Source organism: Anopheles coustani, chromosome 2 (assembly GCF_943734705.1).
Source record: "Anopheles coustani chromosome 2, idAnoCousDA_361_x.2, whole genome shotgun sequence".
In the NCBI taxonomy this organism is placed as follows: Eukaryota; Metazoa; Arthropoda; class Insecta; order Diptera; family Culicidae; genus Anopheles; species Anopheles coustani.
The window spans coordinates 55626937-55641985 of record NC_071289.1 but is presented as its reverse complement, the minus strand read 5'-3'; the positions used below and the strand labels follow the sequence as shown (position 1 = coordinate 55641985).

The 15049-nt window shown below is 42.5% G+C and overlaps 1 protein-coding gene across 1 annotated transcript; it reads left to right on the top strand.

Moving 5' to 3' along the window:
* The first annotated feature begins 833 nt into the window (after positions 1 to 833).
* LOC131264667 (uncharacterized) lies at positions 834 to 1314 on the top strand. Its single transcript, XM_058266938.1, has 2 exons — positions 834 to 1037; positions 1147 to 1314. Exons 1-2 carry the CDS (start codon positions 834 to 836, stop codon positions 1312 to 1314), a joined length of 372 nt encoding a protein of 123 aa, XP_058122921.1.
* Positions 1315 to 15049: the final 13735 nt, after the last annotated feature.

Below are 15049 nucleotides of genomic sequence, written 5' to 3'. Positions count from 1 at the left end.
GAAACCACAAAGAGCCCCATAATGAATTGACTCACTTCAGCATGAAGGTACAATATTTTTATAACAAGCTCGTTTCTTCTTTAAATTAAATTCACTTTTGGAAGTTAATAGAAGTAACTTATTGAAACATTCCACTTATTTTAACAGCAGACGTATGATATCACCGAGCGCTTGTATTTCAAAGACTTAAATTTAATTAATTAAACATTATGATAAATCTGTACCTGACACGTCATATTCTTCCACATGCATGTTAAACTTGTTGAGAAATTGAGGAATTATTTGTTCCATCATTAATGAGCTCATTTCGTGTTTTGCAACCTGAACATCCCGCACTTGTGGGATTGCAAATTGCGTATTAAGTAATGGGCTTTACTTCACCGATAATCTTCTTTTATGTTCACGCACGATCAATCATGATGATCGATGCGCATTATAAAAATATAAAAGTATCACATAATAATTACCACAGGATGAAAACTGGGAACTACCCACGAGTGTTCAATTTGAGGCTAATTTTGAAATAATCAATTATTTCTGTTGGTTTTGTTTTGGGTTTATACCGATCCACTCCTTATGCGGATCGCTCCATCCATGGGCTGCCATCAATCAAACCGGAACGCTGGACGGACGACGTCCTTTTGCGAATAATCCCCAAACTTTCTACATCATCATCGATCGGGTGGTATGTTTGGGGGATGTGCGATTGCCGGGGTCACTATAAAACCAATCCACGAAATCGTCGCACGCTCACCCTCGATTGCGATCATCTTCCCGGTGGGTTCGTCCCGAAGATGTCCGGAAGGCATGTCCACCGCAGGAAAACGTCGACGATGAGGCATCTTTCAGGTTCGTTCACGACGGCGACCCTGCTAACCTTCTGCCTTCTGCCGCTGCTGTTGCAGGTGGCACAGAGCAGCAACGGCGATTTTAGCTATTTTTACGGCAAGATCGCCCCGACGGACACGCTGTGCGCGAAGAAGGTTGTCGGCATCGGCACCAAGACGCCGGTGCAGGTGGATTACAGCAGCGCCCAGGTAAGTCCCAGCCGACCGATGACGCTCGCGCTAATGATAGTCGTAGTAATAAAATGTAACGTTCTCGTGCGTCCGTGCGTGCGTGATCCCGGCCCGACGATGCATGCAGCGTCCGATAACAGCTGTCAGCCTGGACGCGTCGAACGTGGCCTATCAGGGTTTCAACGTGTTCGTCGCCGGCGGTGCCATCGGCCAGCAGCGCATCACGTTCAGCCTGACCGGACCGTGGATTTTGCCGTACTACATCGAGCTGGACTATTACTGTGGCCAACGGTAGCCGCGCTCTCTTGCTCTTCCTGTCCGGTGTGCTGTTTTTGATTTCTCCCTTTCACTGCTTTCGATCATCATCCCTGACCAACCCCAAGCAGTGTCCAGTTGCATCCAGTGGCCATCGACGACCGGTGTGGAGTGGGTCAAACGTGCCGGTCCTCGGCCAGGCAACCATGCAGTGCGTCACGTTTCTCCCCGTTGCTGAAATTTATTCGCTTCCTTTGGCGATTGGTGAGCAAAAAAACCAAACTGGGAAAAAACAGCCGGCTGTGAATGCACCACAATAGGATGCAATAAATAAATCGTTCAGCTGCAGATGCGTTCGTTTTTTAAAGCTCGTTCTTCTCGTCGCCGGCGTTGCGATGATGGTTTTGTATGTCTTCTTCGATTACCATATATGGGATATTGTGTGACCGGAGGGTGGATAAATGCCCCTCGAGCATGGGCAGATGGAGGAGAAGGTTTTCGCAACAGATCCTTTCTTTTTTTTCGCAGTGTTTGAAACGGGTGCTTCCGCTGAAAGTTTTGATAAAGTGATCTCTTTACCACAAATTTCTTACATAACGTAAACGATCGTTGAGACGGTTTTCATACCACCTGATCATATGATTCACGTGAGTTGCACGAAGAAAAATACAATAAAGGCCATCTCAAGATCCCTCCCTGAAGTCGTGCTGTAGCAGGCCAAAGCCTTGTGAACGGTCAAACGGTAGTGAGCAAGCTAATTGAATTGTATGCCTGTCTGAGTGCATGCTGGTAGCTGCAGCGGGAAACCAAGTGCACATTTTCCGACGGTTGGGACGGAATGGAACCAGCCGAGGTGTGTACAGCAGCCGACGAACAACGGCTGCAATGCTGCTGGTGCCAATTGGCTGATTGATCTCATAATTAGTCGGATTAATCAAATTTAAGTAGGGCGGATTGGAAATTAATTGACTTGCGGACGCTTCGGATGGTCAAGCTGTGGTAAGGAGGGTAAAACGGGAAGGAAAAAGTACGGGGAGAAAGGTGCTTGTTGCAGTTAAACTTGCATTTGTAGTCAGGCAAAGTGAAACAAGTGAGAGAACATGAAGAAACGAACAATATTGAAGCATAAGGGAAGCAGTATAGGGAAACATATTGCTAGAAGTGACTTATTTTTGTATATTAGAAGAAACGGCCTGTTTACGGCAACTTTTGTAACAGAAAACCTTTTCTGACCCTTATCAGTGGATATTAAACTATTGTTTGAATTTAAAGTAAAACTAAGGTTTTCCCAATGTTAACGTTTAACACGTAGACATTTAAACTTCATGCGTCTTGTTTCTCATTTTTCATCGAAACACGAAACGATGATTTTATGGTCCGCGATGAAAAAGGAGAAAATCATCGTCGCTGGTAACATCGCCTGCACCAACACAACTGCACAAATTTGATTTTGCAGGGGAAATTTCTCCTCCAAGTAGCGCAGGAGAAATTTTCCCCTTTTTCTCGCAACGTGAGTGGTCAGCCCCAACCGGTCGAAAACGGTTCTGAACCGGTTCTTCAAGGTCGTAAATCACCGGGGTCTGTTCGAGCGAACCGGTTACGCCGTAAATACTCCTGGCGCCATCTGGTGAGCTCACTAGCGTCCTCTAGTGAGCGCAGGCTTGTACTACTCTCATTTCCGGTTCGAACCGGTTAATTTTCCGCTTCAGCGCCCTCCATCGGTCGGTATAATACCTGGGGTTAATTTTGAAATTAGACGATCGCAACGGCTTTTTATTTGCCCTCGATACAATAAAGGAAAATTCATGGTTGCCGAAATGTCAATTTCGGCAGTAATTCTAGTAGCTTTTTATTCTTCAGGTAAAACATTACCGCCGGGAATGGATCAGCGCTTCTTGTGACCTACATTTTCCTGGATATTAGGGAGGCTTCTGACGCAGTGTGTGTAAATATATGTGGAATTGTGCATTGTGGGACCCACAGGGTAACAGTTGAGATAAAAGAAACAATGGTAGCTTTCCTCTTGCCAAACTGTTTTTAAAATTTGAAGGGAAGATATTCATACGACAGTTTACTCAAGGTGTTGCCCTTTGTATAGCACCTGAGATGATCCACTGGTAAAGCGATCGAGGTGCAGTCAGTGACGCTGGTAGCACTAACTTTACTAGAATAGGTGCGCATAGAATGCGCCGACACTGGCGCCGCGTTGAGCAGCGAGAACAACATCGTAAAACGCTGGAATACATTAGCATAAAGCCACACTTTGTGGGTATGCACCGGTGCTGCATTAAAATAAATTACCAAACCTTAAAACCTTGAGTCGCGGGCGCCCGAAGTGCAGTCGCGCTGCGCGCATCGTGAAAAATACTGTCGTATCGTTAAAAAAGCATTAATACCCGATCGCGGCGTTGGCTGTGGCCGTGGTCTCCGTCAGTCCGTCGTATTGTTTCTCGTTTTATGTCTTCATTTATGAGCGCGCTAATTGAAAGCATATCCCACCGGGTGGGTAGGGAAATACGGGGCTCCCTTTCCTCCACCGACAGCTCCAAACAATTGACCGCAAGACGGACCTGCTGCGGGGGGGTCGGTATGTGATCGTACTCTCGCGGTTCCGTTGAAGCGCTCGGGAGAATGTGCTTTGACTTTCGCGTTTCAGTGCAACGCGATGGGGATAATCTAGTTTTAATGATGTGATCTTGGCGGGCAAGTGCCGTAGGGTCATAAATGCACGTTATCTGCCGACCATACGATCGGGCGTCCGAGATAGCGCCATTTGTGCGCGGCCTTTCGTGCTAAAAGGTTTTAATTGAGGGTCATTGCGAAAGGGTAGAAGGGTTATTTTGTCGATAGAGCAGTATCACGGTCATCATTATTTAGCATTTTTAATGTTGCAAGAAATCTTATATGATTTGCAAGGGACTTTAAATAGGTTGAGGCTATTGTTGCCATTTAATACAATGAAAGTAAAGAATGTCATTTGCCTTAAACCATATCCGACAGAATTTACCATACTCAAAGCAAACAAATATCAGAAGTTTAAAAAATTCTGTCTTCGTCAAACGCTCTAAACTTTACTTTAAATAACTAAAATCGTCGTCCTTTGACAACCTTTCGATCATTTAAAACTAAACTTTTCGGATCCCCAGCCTGGAATGTTTTTAAGACTATGATGAGGTGTGACCAAATGTGCCATCAATTGCTCACTGACAAGTGGCCGAATAATTGCCCTTCTAATCTCATACTAGAGAGAGTATTTAAAAGCCATAACATTCGCCTGATTTCAGTGACATGCTTTACCAAACGCGTTTCATATTAATTACCATCCACGGTTTCACGCATTTAACCCGGCGGAAAAGAGAAAGATTAGTTTTTCCGATTTTCCTCCACCACCTCACCGGCAGCTGCTTGCGGAAAATTTGTAGTAATTAATTAACCGGAAATTACTCGTATCATTACGCTTTGTTAGCGTTTGTTTGGGTGCAGAACCACATGTTTGTGCTCGATACAAAGCATTATACGGTTCTTCGTCAAAATGAAGCGAAGAAGTTCATTCCGAAGGGAATAGCAAAGATATTTCTATGAATAATTGTACTCATTTGTTTAGAGTGAAAATGTGTGAGCGTTTAACAGAATTTATACAATTCTTGCAAGCATCTTCCTGCTTTGTTTGAAAAAGTTAACTTTTGCTCCATTCATGAACACACCCCCACTAATAGTGGGCAGAAAAAAATGAGAAAAATTCAAAAAATGTATGAAAGAAAGCAAAAATTGCACATATGAGAGTGAGTGAAAGACTCAAACAAAAAGAAATAAAAACTCCACACACAGACGGTGAAAATTCTTTCATATTTTTTGTTCATTCCTTCCCCGACCGTTTTTCCCGGCGACGAGAAAATGAGCGTAAAACAACCGCACAGCAAAATGAAAGACTCTTTCACTCCGCTTCGCCGAGGGAAAAGCGTTCAGGCGTGAAGGGAAAAAAGGGGATGAGTAATGTGTTACAAGCGTATGTGCAAAGTTGAGGGTAGTTTCCGTTTTCTTCCCCCAAAACATACATACACTTGCATGGACGAGAGAAAAGGAAACGCTGGGAAAAAAAGTTGCAGTAAAATAGAAAAGAACGGCGCCAAGGTAAACGTATGGACCAACATAACTCTCCTCGTGTTTTCTTTTTCTGCTGCCAACCACCAGCGTTCCTTTCGAACCAAACGCCGCACACATGTGCTTGTGCACGTATACATAAAAAAGTTCTCCATAGCAACGGCTAGTGTGGCTGGCAGTGCCACCTTGGATGGTGGTTGTGGAGGATTTTTCATATGCTTCAGTGAATTGCAATATTCATCGCTCGCATGGTTGGTGGGGTTCGTTCTCCCGAAATGGGATTCTTTTCGCAATGTTCTCCGTCTTTCTTTTTCCACTCCTTCCGGTTCCAGCAACGGCACAACAGGCTTTCCTTTTCCTTCCGACGCGTAAGGCGTCTCAGTGTTTGGTGATTATTTTTTTCTTCCTCTCCTTTTATCGTCCCTATCGCAAGTTTTTCCCTTCGTTCGGAGCTCACTTTGAGTGTGTGCATCGTTGAAGGAAAAAAAAGAACACAACCATATACACACACACACACATATAAATTCGAACGTACACGTTCGACAGGATGTGTCATGGCACACAGGCAGCGACACACACCTTGCTTCGAATCGCGTGGAGGAAACTGAGGGTGGAAAAACGGCGGATAATGTCGTTCGCGGCAGTGCATCTGAAAATGTGGAAAATATTGTGGGTGGTGGGAGCGACCCATGAAAAAAAAATAACGAAATGAACGAGATGAAGAAAGCAGGGAAAAAACAACCATGGACCAAAATATTCAAAAATTTCCATGGACCATACATAAAGCCGCTGCTAGCAAAGGTTCGCTCGAGTTAAGGCGAGGAAAATCTTTTCAGTGCGTCTTGTTTGGGGGGAGGGTTCCACTGTATTATAGGCAAGCGACGGAGTTCGTTGATGTGTGTATGCGAGTTAAACAGGTCGGTATAGATCAACCACAGGAGACACAACGTCCTCAAGGAGGGTAAGGTGCACGGGAAGCGTCATAAGACTTCTTCCTAATATTTTCAAAGAAAAATGAAACTCTAAAAAATGTGAAAAATCATGAAAACATCCACCTAACCAACTCCTTTGTGAGAGAAAAATCCATATCCAATGCGTATGATGCGCCTCTCCTCACTATCGAGCGCGTGGAAGATGTTCATGTCGTTTTTCCCGGGGTTACATATTTTTTTCCGCGCGTTTCCACTTCTTGTGATGGTTCGTTTGAAAATTGTTTCTATTTAGTGAGGACATGTGCATGAGGACGGGTATGATCCTAGGGGGAAAATCGATAGCAATTTGACGCATTTGTTACAAAAAAAAAAATACACAAACGGGTTTTCCAGACGGAGTCGCTTGTGTGGAGTCGGTAGTACGCTCGGTTCTCTTCACTTTTCACCCCCATGAAGTTTTTCCTTCGTACTAGCCATACCGTAGCGTATCTTGTCCGGGTTTTATTTCGCTGAACATACCCTCGGGAAACCTTAAGCTGGGCAGTAAAATGAACCCAATGGCGGTCGAACAGGGAAAGCCGATAAGGACACACAAACAATTGCCCTCCAAGGAGGATGTACACTGGAGGATGTCGTGCGTGCGTACGAGCAGTTTTCTTTTGTATCTGTTTGTGCTCGATAAACGATCGTTGTGATTGTTTTAACAGCCGGTGTCCATTTCTTTGCAAACAATAATGGTAAATAGCTCAAATGAATCCTATTATCAATTAATGAACTGTTCACAGTCCGAACGCACCGAGGGAATCAGGGAAATATAGTTTTACTTTTTTATAAACATTTTTTCCAAGGTTCAAAATTTTAGAGTTTAATATAAAGGAAATGTTATCGACCAAAACATGGTTTGCACAATTCTTCCATCCAAATGTTACGTTGAGCCCAGCGAACCCATTCCACCTGCCGGGGTGTACAAATATTGATTCGAATTCAATCTTCCGTATCCACCGACGCGAGAATCAAAAATCGAAAAGTTATAACAATTACTGACGAAAAACTTGACTCAGGTTCAGGTTGGTTAGGAGTAGGAAAAATATCAAACTTCTGCAGTTCTTTCATTCATTGGTCCTCACATTTTCCCGAGCAATTCTCGAGCTACGATACGGATACTTCGAAAGGGGTATGCAAGGATCAACTCGCTTGTCGAAAGGTAGCGAAAAACAAAAAGGAAAACCCTGGTTGAAAAGTAAATTGAAGAGGGAATCGTCCCGCATTTTGGTTTTACTGCTACCGTGGAGTCAAGTATATTGAGTTTTCGGTAGTTTTCATAGCTACAGTGGAGTTTTATTTTATTCTCAGAGTTTGGAGAGCTACACAAAAGAACGTAAAATCATATCGATTTTTGTTTGCTCGTTTAGGAAATGAACCATCATCGTCAATGAAATTTGCAAATATTTGAAGGGTTTAACCAACTCACCTGATGTTTCCACTGTTTTGACTTCCCTTTCCCCACCACTCGTCTTGGTTCGAAGGTACTCTTAGGCAAATTAAAATCCCGACACGCACATGGGAAGCATTTTCCAGCGATCTCTGTGAACCCTTTTCTTTCCCTTTTTTGGTTGGCACGAGTTGCGTTGCTCTTGTGGCCAGAAATGCGGGAAAACCACGCACCAGCGCATTTGGTAGATTTTCCGTAATTTCATCCATATCCGTAGCAATTGATTTTGGTTACTCTTTTTGTTTTGTTCCTTTTTCCATTCCATTCGCGCATTCCACGTTGCTCAATCAAAATTTATCGATCGTGAAAATTCAATTGAGGCTGACGTCCCACACGGGAAAAAGGGTGGCCCGGGTCAGCATGATGGTGATGGGATTTTCCGATCCTCAAAAGTCGGCAGGGGTTTTCCGGTTTTTTTTTAAATTTTTTGCCACCAGATTGATTTTTATTTTCAGCCAAAAGAATCACCATCGCTGATGGATATTATATTCCACTTTCTGTTCCTGATTTCAATATCGATTTTCCACATGTGGTTGGCACTTTTTATGCGCCACCATTACGTGATACTCACATTACTCTTGTGACAGATTTTCACTCTCCCCGAATTCCCGGAAGTAGTTTTCCCATCACTCCACGTGTACTTTTGTTTGTGCGTTGGACAGAAAATTATGATATCTATCGGATCCCGTCTGGAGGACCCTTCCATTGTCGTCGTCATGTGGCGTGTTTGATTTCTGTTATTTTTAATTTGATTTAATGAATAATTTCTGCAACACGCGTGTGTACCGAGGGAAAGGTGGAAAAAGAATGGCAATCACCGACGAAAACGCTGGAACGCCCAGATTCATAACGCCTCGATTTGGGGGGCTCAAAAGTGCATCGATGAGGCAAAGGCCACACCGGAAGGTAATTGATAGCACTTCGGCACGGGTCATCCGCTTCGCTCGCCCGTGCGATCAATGTTGATGATGACTAATTGAGCCAATATTGACGACGATTCGTCGCCACTACACCATGCCGAATGCAAACGATAACGCAAATGTTTGCAATCCTTTCGGCCAGAACCTGCATTATTATTTTTTCCTTCTACGGTTGGCCCTGCCAGTACCCCGTAAGGGCACAGGTTGGGCAAGATGACAACAACTGGTGTGTGGCAATCGGTAATTGGCAGGCATGGCGATAAGATGGAACGTGCCGATTACGTCGGTCATCGTCATCGGAGATGTCGGGTCGAAAGTCTGGACTTGTAATTGGCGCGTACGTTGCAATTGTTGTTATCACCACCTTTGAACTGTGTGTCTGTCTACCGACGATCGAGCAACATTTTTACGTTTGTTTAGTCGTGGCGATAACATGCCAACATGCTGATATTTTATGTTTTTCTTTTTATTTACTCGCGCAACCTGGTCGACCCGGCGTGAGTGTGTGTGTTTTTATGTTTTGTCCTTATTCAATTAGGGCTCAGTTTCCAATTACTTTATCGGTGTTTGATCCGTACTTCCTGTGTCAAGACGAGGACGCCAAGGAGCGAACTTGCCCAAAACTGTCATCTACTTGTCTTCTTTTCCGCACAAGCGACTGTTTTAGCGAGTAACTTTTTCACGAAACCGAATTGTTTCGTCTTTTCAAATTGGTCCTGGTACGGGGAGTGCAAACATTGAACAACGAGTAACAAATGACTGAAGGCCAATGAAAACGATAATGACGAAAACAAATTACCGAATAAAATATACGTTCGGTGCGGAGTAGCAGATGCTTCAGTAAACTAAGATTAAAACAAGCACTTACACCAGAGTTGCTCAACCTTGTTTGTCTTTACGTTATACCAGTAGAGATAAAGTAAAATAAAATAATTCTCATTATCGATCAACTTGTCAAAATCTAGGCTGATTGCCTGGAAAATAAATATTATTTGCAGATGAATCATGATCGTGAATGATCGTTTCTTTACACAGAAATAATATAAAATTAATAGTACCGTTTAAATTGAAAAGAGAGTCATAGCTGATTTGATATTGCACTTTAATCCAACAATTAACATTCAATCAAGGGAGATGTTGAAAGTCACAATGAAATATTTAGAGATATTGTAGGAATGTACCGCTGCTGTGTAGTTCAATACTTGCGATAACTTAAAATGGAAAATTGCTTTCAAATAGACAACTCTGTGTCAAATTCATGAATTCGTTAACGAATAAAGGTTTTAGGATGTTAATATACACAATACACATTATATGAGATATCTTGTTTCAGATCATTTAAATTGAAACATAACATAACTTTGAGTCTTTTATGACACCGATGCAAACTGTTATTCCTTTGTGCTCGAGTGAGCATTAGTGAGAAAACTTGCCACATCCCTCCAGAAGCGCAAACAACAACTTGCCCAGGACAGGAAATTTAAAATTCATTTATCATATCGAAAATTTGTTTGCTGACATTTTCCACATCACCAACGTGAGCCTCAGGTTCATCCCCGGAGTGAGCGACTCGTGGGAGGATGAATGGGCCATACAGTACTTTCGCTGAAAGTTTTCATCTTCTTTTTTCACTCTCAAGAAAATCAGTTTTCCGCGCAACGGGAAAGGTGGGTATCAAATGGCCATGATGGACGCGTATGTGCGGGTGTGTGTGTGGAAAAATGGGGAAAAAATCAAAGAAAAATCTCTTGTATGTGAAAACAAACGCGTTGATGCTCAGGGGTAGATGGAGGGCGTTTTTGGAGTGGAGTGGAACGAGAAAAAGGTCCTTGAGCAGATTTTTGCAGCCGGTCGGAGGCAGCAACGGAAAATGAATGATGAGAAATATGTCTGATGAAAAACAAACATTTTCCTTTCGGGTGCCCACGAGCACATTGGCAAAAGCTGGCAGTGAAGACGAGCCGAGGTAAGGCGGCTGGTTTGAACAAATTGAAAGAAAAGGTTGGGGCAGTGTACTGGGTAGATGACGGATACGACGTAGCCGTACAGCACGTCGAAGAAAAACGCGGTAGTGTTCGATGTAAGAAGAGTTGAACGAAAAAATTGTTTCCTCTTTTCGAGGAAATCGATGCAGACGCATTGGAAAAAGCGCTCCTCTGCAAAAGGCGCATGTTTGTTAGGTTATGTGTCCATTCGCCCATACGAACAAACACACAAACACACAAACATATTCGATCACTTTTCGTTCCTCCCCTTTGCGAAAGGCTCTTTCTTTCAACATGGAAAATCTAACGCCTCGGCATTAAGGAGGCTGGCGGGCGGAAAACTTTATAATCTTGTGTATTCATTTCGTTTCATTTTTTCGACAGTTATTAATGACTTTCATCCACGCTTGAATGGCGCACCGTCGTCATCGCTCGGGACTTCACTGTGTGACGCCACTTTCCTCGTCCCTTACCCAAACTCCGAAAACGCAAACAAATCTTCATATTTTTCCCCTCCCACACATCAGAACCAACCTCGATCGCCTCCGCTCTATCGGATGTGCACAAGGCGAGCAAAGAAAAAAGACAACGAAAAAAATGGCACACGCTGGTCGGAAAACCCATTGAAAAATGGATCTTCTTCGTCCTGAGCCTTCAGCAAGGTGGGCCTGAGATGATTCCTTTGTTTTCGGGCTCCAAGCGTTGAGAGGGAGCTGTTGTTTATGTGTTTGACTGTTTCAAATCGTGGTCCTTCGCCAAAAGGAAAAGCCGCCCTTTTTCCACTGCACTGCACACTAAATGGAATGATTTACAATGCCGGGTGCTACCGGTTTTTGCTTTTGGTTCGGTCGGTTGTTGCTTTTCGTTAGATCTTTTACATTTTTTGCATACCTTCTTTGTCTTGAAAGATATTAAGCCGTGCTTGGATGAACTTATGGCATCCGTTTCATAATGTTTGCATTTTTTGCGTCAAGAGTAAATCCTTTTGTGTTTTTTCTCACAAGGTATTACAAGGAGTAAAATACAAATGGTCAATATAAGTTGACTGTTCCTATATGAAAGTCTTTAATTTTCAGAATCGAGGAACTTAAATAATTGTGCCCAATTAGTTTCTTTCGGTCGCTGTGTAAACAAATTTGTTTCAAATGTTGATTATATATTAACTTTCTGATATCCTTGACAATGAAAATATTGTGGAGACAAAAACGAAAACAGCATCATCTTGTGGCAATCTGCAACCAACTTGGGGAGAATGTACCAGTATAAATTATTGTTATTTCACAAACATCTTTCTAATCTTGCTAGATTTAATTCTGACCAGACTGAACCAACACAAGCCATGATGGCAATTACATATCATAGTGCTGGAATCACTATTTTATTAAAATTGTTATAATTCACAGTTATCACGGTTTAGAAATTAAATGTACTAAAACATATCGTATCTCTGAAGAAGCTCTAGTCCTTGTTGAATGATTTTGAAGCTTCAATCCTTGTAGAATCAGTGATATTACTTAAGTGGACTGGATTAAGGATGCATATAGTCTCATCTTACCTGACTGAATCATTCGTTCATCTATCGGTGCAGAGGATGATTACATTCTTTCGATATCGCAGTGCGTTTGTGGGAAAAGGTTGAATTTAATTTTCTGTTGTATACGTCGTTTGCATTTCTCCAGAATCTTTTGCACCAGGGTTGAACACGTAACTCCAACTACGAGAATGTGATCAAAAATCAATCGTACATCATTTTAGAAGCAGGGTTGATTCGCCAGGTAACAATCACAGTGCTTACACGTGGAATCTATGGGAATGAGGATCACGGAATGCCCTCGAGCGGTTTTTTTTTCCTTTTACATAAAAGGTCAACCTCTCCGAACGAAGGGATGCGTTCAATTTATCGATTGGCATTGTCATGCAAAGCACTGGTGGCCCTTTTTTTGCTCGGCCCAAAAGCCTTCCTCAATGGCATTATTGCAAAACACTCGATTTGTTCCGCCTAAACGATTGCCAAAGTGAAAAGTCATCGATGGGCATACGTCAGGCGCGGCTCGATGCAGAATTGGGTTTACGCCTGTAGCCCAAAAAAAAGGGGTCCCGAAAAGGTCGCTGTGGCTTTCGATCGATTGTCATTATTGTCGGGCTGGTATGTAGCTGAAAATGGGAAGGACGCGACACCAACGAGAAAAAAGGGCAATCGGTTAAACGAGCCTTGGAAGGTGCAAAATATTGACTCTATTTTGCGCAACGTTGCATATCAACTGTTTCTTCGCTCGAGGAGGGTTGTTTGTTTTTCACGGGTGAAATTTGCATAATTTCTTGTCCTCGGAATCGCATCCTGTTTAGCACTCACTCGCCCTCTTCCCCGTGTCCTCCTTGCTCTCCTTCGTTTCGTGCCTGATTTAGTCAAGGATGCACTCCGGTGACCACGCCGGGCCTTTGTTTATTTATGCGAACGCTTTTTATGACGTGAGAATGTTGCTTTTCGATCAGCCGGGATATTGTGCCTAGACGGGGAAAAGCGATGAGAAAATTAGTTCCGATCGCGCTACGGTAGACACATTTCCAGCTGGGAGGAATTTTACTTATTAGCATATTTTAGGCATCCTTAAGCTTCCTATGGCGTTTGATGGAATATTACTGTCATGCACTTTGTTGGACGTAGTTGAGTTAGCATATTATAAGATGCCTTAGACACCAAACATTCTTCCATAAATCGAATGTAAAATAGCATTGCACCAACTAGTCTAGCTAAACTTTCCAACTCTCGCACATTTGTTTATTTCTTGCAATGCAAAGATATATCTACTTTGAAACTATAAAGATTAGATTAGACCAAGTACTTGTCGCCGAGATGGGTTATGCTTTCCAAAAGAGGTTTGATTGTAAAGAATTGGAAAGCTGTTATAGCAAGACTGGTAACATTTGTTTATTAAAGCACTGTGTACGCCTGAGTAAATGAACTAAGAGTATATTATCAATCTAATGTTTATTAATTTTTAGTTTTCATATTAATATTACAAGCATATTTGTTACATAACCAAACCTTTAGAAATGAAAAATTATCGTTTTTTGTGCTACATAAATGATCTCAAACTTCGTCTTGATAGCGCCTCAAATATTTGATATTCAAATCATGACGAACCAATAAGGGTCTCCTTTCTCATCACCGACCAAATCCGGAAGTATTTCGCTTTCTTTGTTCATTTTCCCCGCCGCGAGCATCAATCGGAAAAGACGCAAAAAAAAACTTCCGAACCATATGGAAGAATCGACCCAACCTCTGCGTTCCGTTGCTTCACGGTGTCGAAAATAAAACCGAGAAAGATGTTCCGGAAGCGAACGCTGATTGCGGAAAGAAGGTACCACCGACGGTGGTAATAAATAATCTCATCTTCATATGCAAATTTTCCAAGTCCACCGAAAGCCGGCAGGGATCAGTGGGAAGAAAATAGGGATAACGCCTGGGAGTTGAAAAGGGTTGCGGCTGTAGCATGGAGGAAAAAGGTGTGCCTGATGGTTTTTTTCTTCCAGAAGCTCCTAAGGAACACTGGTGGTTATTCTTGATGGTGTTCGCCGGTCCAAAAGAAATGTTCCCAGGATCTGGAAGCTGAAAAGTGCATCGTTCACCAGCGGAAGTAACGGAATCTTCGATCACGTGAAAACTGAAAAGGTGTTTGGTAACAATCGTCTATCAGCAGTGTTCTCCGATTTGCATAAATATTATGCAAATATGCAGGGATCGGTGAGAGAAGATCCTTATGCAAAGGTAAGATAATTCAGCTAATTTTTTCGAGCATCGCAATAGAAAGGGTATAAGGAAAGACGATGAACACGTTCGACTTGCTTAAGAATGAAAGCTTAGCCGCCAAACCCTGGTTTAAAATCGAATTTTCATGACTCAGTTTTGAAGGTATTATTATAACTAAAATTTAGATCCTCAAAGAAGATTGAGATAGAACCACCTGATGGTTGCTAGAATTAAATTCTTGGATACGAGTATGATAAACATTCTGTCAGGACTTTGTTTACTTTTAAACACCAATAAATTCAATATTTGTACGGTTAACGCATGATATTTATTTGTTAGAAAAATATTCTTTAAATTTAGATCTGCTTGGGGCTTTAATTGAAATCCACGAAGATGTAGGACAGTTTAAAATACCACCAGACACACAAACACAAGCCCGGCCACAGCCGACAGAAAAGTTTCCTTTATCTTACACCTTATTAACCTACTTTTGCCACGAGAAGACCCATCTCGCTCGAGTATAAAATTAGCCAGAAGCTCCAGTAACCCATCCCATCGGATAAAGTGGGAAAATGTGTGGTAGTGGTGGGAGGT

Bases quoted from the DNA above. Each gene is read 5' to 3' on its own strand.
- LOC131264667 (XM_058266938.1), top strand. From the start codon at position 834: ATGAGGCATCTTTCAGGTTCGTTCACGACGGCGACCCTGCTAACCTTC. The intron at 1,038-1,146 runs GTAAGTCCCAGC...CGATGCATGCAG, and splicing joins TGGATTACAGCAGCGCCCAG to CGTCCGATAACAGCTGTCAG.